This window comes from Lates calcarifer, unplaced genomic scaffold (assembly GCF_001640805.2).
Source record: "Lates calcarifer isolate ASB-BC8 unplaced genomic scaffold, TLL_Latcal_v3 _unitig_2171_quiver_1917, whole genome shotgun sequence".
In the NCBI taxonomy this organism is placed as follows: domain Eukaryota; kingdom Metazoa; phylum Chordata; class Actinopteri; family Centropomidae; genus Lates; species Lates calcarifer.
The window spans coordinates 636-10,290 of NW_026116031.1; the positions used below are offsets into that span (position 1 = coordinate 636).

The window sequence follows — 9,655 nt, forward strand, 5'->3', positions numbered from 1 at the left end:
GTCAAAAACCACCAAAAAATGTCATAGTATAGTAAGGCATGAAAAATGGTTAAAAAAATCTTGAAAACAGGAGAGACTCAGTCATTTACAGACAGTAGTTAAGTAGTTGCAGTTCCTCAGGCCAACCTGTTAACAGAGCCAGGCGGGATAATGACTAAATCCTGAGTCCTCACTGGCTGTCATTTTTCATTTTGAACTAGAGAGCCATTAGCATGTCATGTAACTAGTTAGCAATTTGGCTCTCACTAGTTAACCAATAAGATTAAGAGAGGCTTAAACTCGTGTTGTGAGTCAGTGTAAAGCCGTGTGTGTGTTTTGGTTCTTACTTTGAGCGTCTTGTTGAGCTGTTTGTCTTGTTCTTCCAGGTGAGTGCACTCTTTCTTCAGCTCGTTGTTTCTTCTCAGCAGCCGTCGCTTCTCCTCCTGCCTCACTGCTCACACACAAACACATACTTCATCAGCACATGAACAAACAACAAAACAACACATTTGGTCTTGAATAAAGAGATAAACTCGTTCTCACCTGTCTTGTGTGTAACGTAGGACTGAACAAAGTTCTGTGGCCACGACATGTTCTCCTTATTCAGAACCTGAGAACCAGATACAATTACTTTACTGTGTTGACATTAACAGATACTGTATGTTACTCATAACTGTAACATCCTGAATGTTTTTCAAAATAAAACATCTGAAACTTCTTAAATGACTTCGTCAAGTTTTTCTTTAACCTAAACTGTGATTGCAGCCTCAGAGATCAAACTTACAAATGATCCTTTAAAGGATAATTTTAACACTTGCTCCAGTGTACTAGCTTTGTGTAAACTTGATCTTTTGAGTGTTGTTAAACGTGTAAAATAATGTTAAATAATGGGTGTTAGAGCTGCATACTTAAAGCAAATGTTCAAGTATTTTGGGAAATATGCTTGCCAAGAGGAAGATGTTTGCCACAGCCAGCAGCTGGTTTGCTTAGCCTGGCTCTGTTCAAAGGAAACAAACCCAGCTAACAGCTCCTCCTGTTATCAGACTTTATGCTAAGCTGAGCTAACTTACTCTCTGCAAGAAAATGCTTTGTGCTTCTTTAAAACGGTTGCACACAAACACTAACAGCAGCTTTTTAGTGTTTAGCATTTGTTGGACCAGGTAATAAACTGGGGGTCCTACCTTCTTCTGACACTTGGGGCAGTACCAGGGGCCTCTGGGCGGGGTTTTGAGCGGCGGGTGCAGGCAGTTGGGGTGGAAGGCTCGGGGGCAGTTGTGGCAAGGCTGCATTTCACCGTCCTCCTTACAGATGGCACAGTGGTCGTCATGCTCCAAGTCCTCCTGTCAGAAGACGAACAATCATCAGGGAACTCACTTTAACAGTGGTTTTAAAGAATTCAGTGATATCTGTTTATTTCTGCAGGACAAAAAACAACTTCTCTTTAATAATTTTAACAATAATTATTACTTCAAAATGGATAAACATGTTTAAGGTTCAGTTTAGTGGAGAAATAAGTGAATGTCAGGAACATAAAAACTGTGTTAATGAAGCAGCAGTGAAATGAGTGTCAACAGGTATCAACAGGACTGTGAAGAAAAGTTAAATAAAATCTGATTTTAAAATCTAATTTCTTCCCTGTTCTGAGAATGGTTCTGTGGTGTTTAGGCTGCACAGGTGTGGTGTCATGTGACCTACCTTCCAGCAGAAGTCCTCAGAGTCTGGCATGTCAGTGGAAGCAGAGCAGATGTTAGTGGCAGCAAACACAGGCGGGTTAAAGGTGAAGACATGCAGCAATAAAACAGCAGAGGAAGAACAAACAGTGACACGGCTCAAAATTACCACTGACGATTACTGACCTGCTTCTTAACGAATCAATTAAAGCGAGTCCTGACATGTCAATTAAAGCCTAACGAGTTCATGAATGAATCTTTATCATTATCAACTGTTCTTCCTTCAGAATAATCTTTGTTTCCTAAAATTATTTAATAAATGTTGAACTTAAAGGTCTTGATGTTTCAAAATAAGAGCTCTGGCCAGTTAGTGATGTTTTACTACTTAATGTCTTTTCAAAATAAATGACAAAATGTTCTTTTGTTTCTGTTTTTACCACAAATAAACCAAACTGTGACTGACTGAGGAGTGCAGATACGAAAAAAAACCCTCTGCTCGCTCTTTAAATAATTTCAGGGCTTTAAATCGGTCTCAGCTGATGGTGATGTGTTTTACCTCGTGCTGACAGGAAGAGCGAGCTGTTCAGGTAATGTGACGCCAGGCGTTTACGCTGCAGAGAAAAAAAGAAAGAAAATTAGTGTGAACTAAAAATCTAATAATTTAAAATCAGGATAAACTGAGCTTGGTGTGGTTGGATTTTATTTTTCTGACCTCTGGTTCGAACAGGCCGCTGTAGGCCGGGTTGGCTGTGCTTCGTCTCTTCCTCTCCTGTCTCTTCATCTGGATTTCTGTTCACAAGAGAAGAAAAAAAATCTCAATTGATTAAACATCTGCAGGTTTTACTGTGTTACCTGAATGTTCAGAAATCACTGCTGTTTGTGGTCTGAACCGTCAGCTCCAGTGCCTCAAATCAAACGCACCCAATCAACTCCACGGGCGAAGAACAGTTTCAGATCTGATGTATTTTTCTCTGAATTTACTTATATGCTTATTTTTCATGTTTAACCATTTGCACATGTTCAGCTTAGATGACAGCAGAGAAGACTGGACATTTATTATTCACCTTTCTCCACTAAAATTTAAATAAATGAGTTTTTATCAGATATTTTGAAGGACATCAGCCTATATAACAATTTAACCTTAAAATCTCAGCTTCAGAATCACTGTGATGGTTCAGTGTAACAGGGAGAATGGAGCCTCTGTCTGAACACCTGTTGTTGCTCAGTGTAACTTTGCTTTTTCAGGCACGATCTCCCTCTAACTGAGTGATAGTCAGCCTGAACGTGTTTCTCAAAAAAATTTACCTTCCAGGTGTTCTGTGGTGACGAGGCCGAGGGCGACCATGAAGGCGATTTTCTGTAAGAGACACAGAGAGGAGACGTTAACGACGAGGTGAAGCGTTGGAGCCTGAAGGACTCTCAGTGACTGATTGGAGAGTTCTTCACTGAAGAGCGAAAAATATTCACAACTCTTCGCTGTGGAGTGAAATAACAACAGACAATCTGCTGCTTCACTGTCTGTTATCATCACAAACTCTGAGTTAACGAGCTGCTTCCACAGCAGAGTGAATTATGAGATTGTTTCTCATGAAAAGACCTGTTTATCTTCTGAGTGGTTTCTTTTTTTAAGTTGGTTTTAGTTTAAAAAAAATCAGAATCTCCAATGTTTTAGCTGTGTGTCTGTGATCAGAAGATTTAAATTAAGTAAAATTTAAATTTAAATTAAATTTAAAAAAAATATTCAACATGTGATTAAACCAAACTAATAAAACTTTAAATAAACTTTATTCTGTGTTTTTTCACCTCTGGGTCCTCGTCTTTCTTCTGGGAGGGGGACTTTGGTTCGGGCGGGGCCTCCTGTGATGGGAGATCAGCCTGGGTCCCCGGGGACCCGTCAGTGCTGCTGGGGGCCTGCGGCTGGATTATTATCACCTGAAAACACGAGAGGGAAAGGTCAGATTATGAAACCACAGCAGGTGTTAGGTGAGCGATCAGATCTCTGACGGTTCAGACTCGGTGTTGGAGGAGACACCAGCCTTGTTGTCAGCGCTGAAGAGCAGTGGCTGCACCTTGACGGCCTCGCTGACGGTGGACACCCCGTTGCCGGTGGCGGGCGAGGCGGCAATGATGGCGTACGCCACGCCGGGTCCAGCCGAGGCGTGCTGGGCGGGACCACCAGAGTCCGGGCCCACTGAGGGCCCGTGGGGAGGGGCCGGGGGCGGCGGCGAGGCGTCGCTCTGGCCGTTGGGCTGGTGCTCGGGACTGAAGGTGCTGTTGGCGGTGGGCAGGGTGGGGCCCTGGCTCTTAGGACTGACCACGGCTGTGGCCCTCTGCAGGCTGAGAGGCTGCAGCTCCTGACAGGGACTGTGGGGAAGGCTGTCCGGGATCTGGGTCTTTGGCCTGACCTGCAGGACCAGGATGAAAACTGGGTTCAACAAACACAGACAACTGAGGACCCTGCTCCTAAAACCTCCATATTCATCCTGAACTTCAGACAAAGGTGGAAATTATCTGTCTCTGGCCTCCACACTCAGACTGTCTGACTGAATTTCAAAATAAAACACAACTAAATAATCCTGTTTTATTTGTAGAATTAATGTGAATTAGTTTCCAACAAGCTTCAGCTCCGTCTCCTCCTTAGTTTTAAACCAGAAACCAGACGAGCAGATTATTGTTTAACTTTTCTGATGTAAACTGATCATATCTCAGAATACTGTAGGTGACATAAAGAGTCAGAGTTGAGTCTTTACAGAAAATATTTGGATCAGTGGCTCATATCAGATCATCTCTGCTGTTTGCTGCCGCCTGGTGGACATCTGCTCACACTGGAGCCACTGTTTTAGCCTCTTCAGTTTACATCTTTGAGGAATCATTCAGCTTCTTGTAATTTTTTAAAGCCTTCTGCAGTGATTTAGAGTTTTGACAGAGTGTTTTAAATTTGTTGACATTTATCAGGGACAGAACGATGCAGTCCATCAAGTGTCCAACATGAAGATATTAGAAGTTAAGGTGTGAAAGAGAAACAACATCATGGGTGTTCCTAATAAACTGATTAGAGCCTGTGTGTGTGTGTGTGTGTGTGTGTGTGTGTGTGTGTGTGTGTTACCTGAGGTAGCACAGTGGCTGCTTGTCCTGCCAGCCGGTGCAGGGAGCTGACTTGAGGCACCTTGATGGGCACAGCAGTGAGAGTTCCACCATCTGAAAGACACCCGAACGCACTAGTTAACACCTGAAGCCTTCACAGACCAGTACAGACCAGTATGACTCCACCCCAAACCACAGGAGCCAGGAAACAACTACCTGACAAAATTCATCCTGTTGTTATTGTAGTAACCAACTTCAACCTCTAGGGGAACTCACTTTGATTACTGGACACAGTTGCATGCTGGGAAATCCACCACAAAAGTAGAAAAGTAGTAGAAGAAAAACACTGTACCATCCAATCTAAATTAATCAAATAACAGTCATAAATTCATCTTCAGTAAAATAAATCCTGATGTTTGAACATGAGACCGAACGACTTTCTGAGGCTTATTATTTTTCAGTGTAAGCTGCTTTTCCTCCGCCCCTGATGGAGCAGGAAGACGAAGAAGCTGCGATTCACATCCAAGAATAACAGTTTTAACTCCCCACGAAGAGCCGTCTGGACTCCTAATGAGAATCTGCACCTTTCATTCGTCTTCCTGCGTTAAATCACCGTCAGCTGCTTCACACAGATGGAAGCAGGCGACATTAACAGAGCTTTAATTCACCTCTGTGGACGGAGTTTGTCTGGTTTAACCTCTGACCACTCTAATTAAACTCTGAGCTTCATTATAAACTCATGAAGAAGATGAAGAAGAAACAGCCTTTTTCTGTCTCTACACTTGTCACCTGACATTAAAAATAAAATCAAAGCAGCTGAAGCCTCCAACTCTTTAAACTCTTTAAGTTTTTTTTTTTTTTTTTTTTGCTTAATCTGACACCAGCAACTCATTTTCCTGCCGATGAGAGAAACTGGAGATAATAAATACTAAAGAATATGATAAATAATAAGTAATAAATTCAATAAAGGGAATCTGAGCTTGAAAAACAGTGAACAGAAAATCAGAAATGTCTCTTCTGTTTTTCCTGTCACATGGTGACTGCAGCTTCAAGTTAAACTTGTGTCTCAGTCAAACTGGTGCAAATATTCAGCTGTATAAAAGAATAATTCTTAATTATATCATTAATTAATCATTAAGCACAACCTGGACCAGGATGGCTGACTTAAAAAATTTAATACTAATTAATGTATGAATTTTACATCAGGTTCTGATCCTGAGACTTTTTAAAGGTGATTCAATGCTTTTCAAGACTTTTTCCAGGCTCTGTGTCAGCTGACAGAAAATAAAAAGAAATCAGAAAAATAAAAAGGAGAAAACTTTTCTCCCCCTCCCCTCCTCTCCTCCTCCTTTTCTTCTTCTGTGAAAATCCCTTCATTTCATTGTATTGTGCTGCAGAGCGGCTCGGTGAGAAGAGGAGGGGGGGGGGGGGAGGAGGTGGCCAAGGCCTGTTCCCATGGCAACTGCCGAGATGAAAATTCTTGCAGTGCAAGGGCTTTCATTTTTGTAATTGCTGCTTCTTTTTCTCCAAACCTAAGCACCTTCTCTTTAGGGGGCCTCCTCCTCCTCCCTCCTCCCTCCTCTCCAGCGTGAGCAGTGAACACAACCTTGGACCAGTGATTTCCTGTTCTTTTAAAAATGAATTTTCTTTCTTTCTTTTTTTCAAATACCAAAGTCAATACCACGGGTGAGACAGATGACAGCTCGGCAGCAAACACTGACAATCCTCCTCCGCCTCCTCCATCCATCCTCCCCAAGTCTCACAGACCTGCTGTGATAAACTGGAGGGGGGCGAGGGTGTCATTTTGTCACTTTAAAATGTGGATTTAAACAGGCTACAGTGTGTATATGTTGTAGTGTATACGAGTGGAAACATATGGAAGGTATATGCTGCTTTCTCCTGAGGACTGAGGATAGGAGCCTGATGGAGCTACGCTAACAGTTTTCCCCCGCTTACAGTCTTTGTGCTAAGCTAAAGCTAAACGCCTCGTTGACCATGGCACAACCAGATCTGATTCTGTATCCTAGATCATCTTTATTACTCAATGGAGTCTGGTAGAGATATATAGTGATGTTTCTGGGTAAACAAAAAGGATCTTGCTCTTTAATAAAAAGGTCTATCTCTGTAGGAATCTTTTAAGTTTGGTTAAAGCATGAAGGAAAGAGAGAGGATGGCTGTCAAGGTAAAGATGGAGTCTGAAGGTGATGGTGCAGAGTTTTGAGCAGCAACTGAGAGAATGAATTCCAAGGTACAAAATGAGTCTCCTTTACAGGGGTCTGGGCTCAGCTTTAGAGATAGAAGTACTGGCTTAAACCAGGGGACAGGGACATCTGGGCCACAGCGACTTATCTTCATTGAAGTCTGCACAAATCATGAAGAATATGTAGTGACAGAGGATTTCCTTCTCCCTCAGTCGAGGTCTTTACAGGTTTATTCAGTTTCCTGGCGACAAAAAAACAAACCAGAATCTGAACAGGGGCCAAATCTAAGTGTTTACCTGCCTCATCTGAGTGTTTTCTCCTCATTAAATACAGATCGAGGACACTACCTCTTCACATTTATCTTTATTTGATCATGTTTCCATCCTACTGCTGCTGCTCTCTCCTTTCCTTGTGAGTCTACAATGACAAATAAAGTGTCTTATGTCTCGTTTCTGAAATCACTGATGCAGCAGTATTTTATGAATTCCTGAGAGATGAAACCAGCTCTGTAAAGCTTTCTATTATTTTCCAGTTAAACGATGAGAAAGTGGATCAGATCAGACGGCAAGACCAGAAAATAAAACTGTTGAATTTTGACGTATGAAAAGAAAAACATCCGGTCGAGGTGGAGACAGACAGGAGGAGGAGAAGGAGAGAGAAAGAGATAAAAACTTGATGGGTGGAGGGTGTGTCGAGGCTCAGAGTTTACCATCAATGGTCCTGTCATCGCAGCAGGGAGGAAGAGGAGGAAGAGGAGGAAGAGGAGGAAGAGGAGGAGGAGGAGGGGAGGACGTGCAAACGCAGCAGTTGAGGACAAAATGCAACGACAGAGCAGAGACGACATGTTTTCATCTGTGAGAAAGTCTTTTTTTCTTCTCGAGAATTGTTGTTTTACTCATCTGTGGTTACTAACTCTTGTGTATACCTTAAAAACTTGCTTTGAGGTCCTTGGAGGACAAAAAATGTCCCATCAAATAAACATTATACATTAATATTTGAACATAACCACTGAATTTTTTTTTACCAATATCAGCCTTCATCATAACTACCAAACATTAATTCATTTTTCAGGATTTTTACCATTTAAATCAAAGTTTGTTTGCATTAAGGCTCTGGTTTTTATGAATCATTATCCATACACTTTGGATGGATTATCACCAAAAACAATGCCATGAAAACCACTTGGTATTGGCTCATATTGACATGCACCCTACAAAGATGCAAATTACACACATCTTCAAAGCTCAATAGCAGACAGAAATGTACTTCATGTATGAGGTTGAATGACTTAGGGAAAACTTCATACACAAACTCAAAACAACTAACTGAACTAAAACAGAGAACTTTGTCTCTGTTTTTCCTGTAATGAAAACCCTTTCCAGCAAACTACCAGGCAATAAAAGACCTGTAAATATAAAGTTTGATTTCTAGTACACATGTTAAAACACTGGAAGAATAACAGATCGATTTACACCAACAACTGTTTTTCTTTAAAGATCCACCCATGAATATTAAAGAGAATAAACACCCTAGAGAGATGATTTGTTTTTTCATCCTCTTTGTTTCTATCCTCCACAAAGTAAACAGGGATAAAAGAACATTTTGCCTCCCTACAGATCTACGAGTGAACATTTCAACCACTCCAACTAATACAAACTCAGTTCAATCCACCATAACTTTAATTCGAACTCTTAGTGGAGATCCTAGATCTTCCAAAGAATCAACATAGTTCAGTCTGAATTTTAAGTATTTGCTGTCACTGTGCAGAGAAACAACAACACTGTTTTTGCTGTGCAGGATGAAAAGACATCGTCTGCAGACGTCATCAAATACTCTGAGGGGAAATTATAAAAAATTATAAAACTGTTGTTCCTGCAGCTGCCAGCAGAGGACGCCGGCCGAGGCCACGTCAGCTCTCTGACTTGCCCCCCACCCCCAGCTACTCCATCTTCACCATGAAGATGAAGAAAGAAGCTTTTCATTTCATTCATGCTCTGAGCTGAGAGAGAGCGACTCTGCAGGATAATGAGGTGAAGCTGTGGAGAGAGCGTAAACAACACTGCTCACATCCTCTCGGCTCATGTTTTTAATGAGTGTTTCACTGAGATCTGATGCATCTACTTTTAAAATATGGATTTACAAGGACAGAATTTTATGAGATGGAGCTTTTAATTACTGAGAAAAAATTGGAATTATACAGAAAAGACGTGAGGAGTTTACACAAGATTATTTTTAAAAACACAGGCTTCTTTCACTGGCTCCTCCATCTTGAAAAAATATCATCTGTTCCTCGTTTATTTTCTCCTCCAGCTTCACTTTAATTAACACATAATCACATTATCCTGTCTTGGAAAGTCATTGAGAAATTAGCAAGTTACATATAAGCAACTGTAGTCACACGGCGATCAATAAACTAATCAATTAATGCAGGCTTCGTATGATTCGCTGACCCTAGACCAGCAGGAAGACAACGCTGTTACCATGGCAATGCCACTCCTCGTCACATCTATGTTATCTCATAATTCTCAAGACACTTCTCCATGATGCCTGAAACCAGTCGCCAAGAACCCAGAGACTCCTGGAAGCTTTTTTAAATTTAATTTGGAACTTTTCTCCAGGACCTCAAGAACCTGTTTCATGAGCCTGAATTTTGATCTACAATGCCTTTATCACCCCCAAAAGGCTGCCTGGATGCTCCTTCAAGCACCACTGGAAACTCTC

The 9,655-nt window shown here is 41.5% G+C and overlaps 1 protein-coding gene across 1 annotated transcript; it reads right to left on the reverse strand.

Annotated features, from left to right (window-relative positions):
- Positions 1 to 326: 326 nt before the first annotated feature.
- On the reverse strand, positions 327 to 4,847 carry LOC108892318 (PHD finger protein 21B; the record flags this gene model as incomplete). The annotated part of the gene is given in 10 exon segments (XM_018689809.1): positions 327 to 430; positions 523 to 589; positions 1,161 to 1,319; positions 1,675 to 1,697; positions 2,206 to 2,260; positions 2,362 to 2,438; positions 2,955 to 3,006; positions 3,453 to 3,581; positions 3,719 to 4,054; positions 4,756 to 4,847. Coding segments are annotated over 10 exon segments (1,094 nt in total), but the record flags the coding sequence as incomplete, so codon positions are not given.
- Positions 4,848 to 9,655: the final 4,808 nt, after the last annotated feature.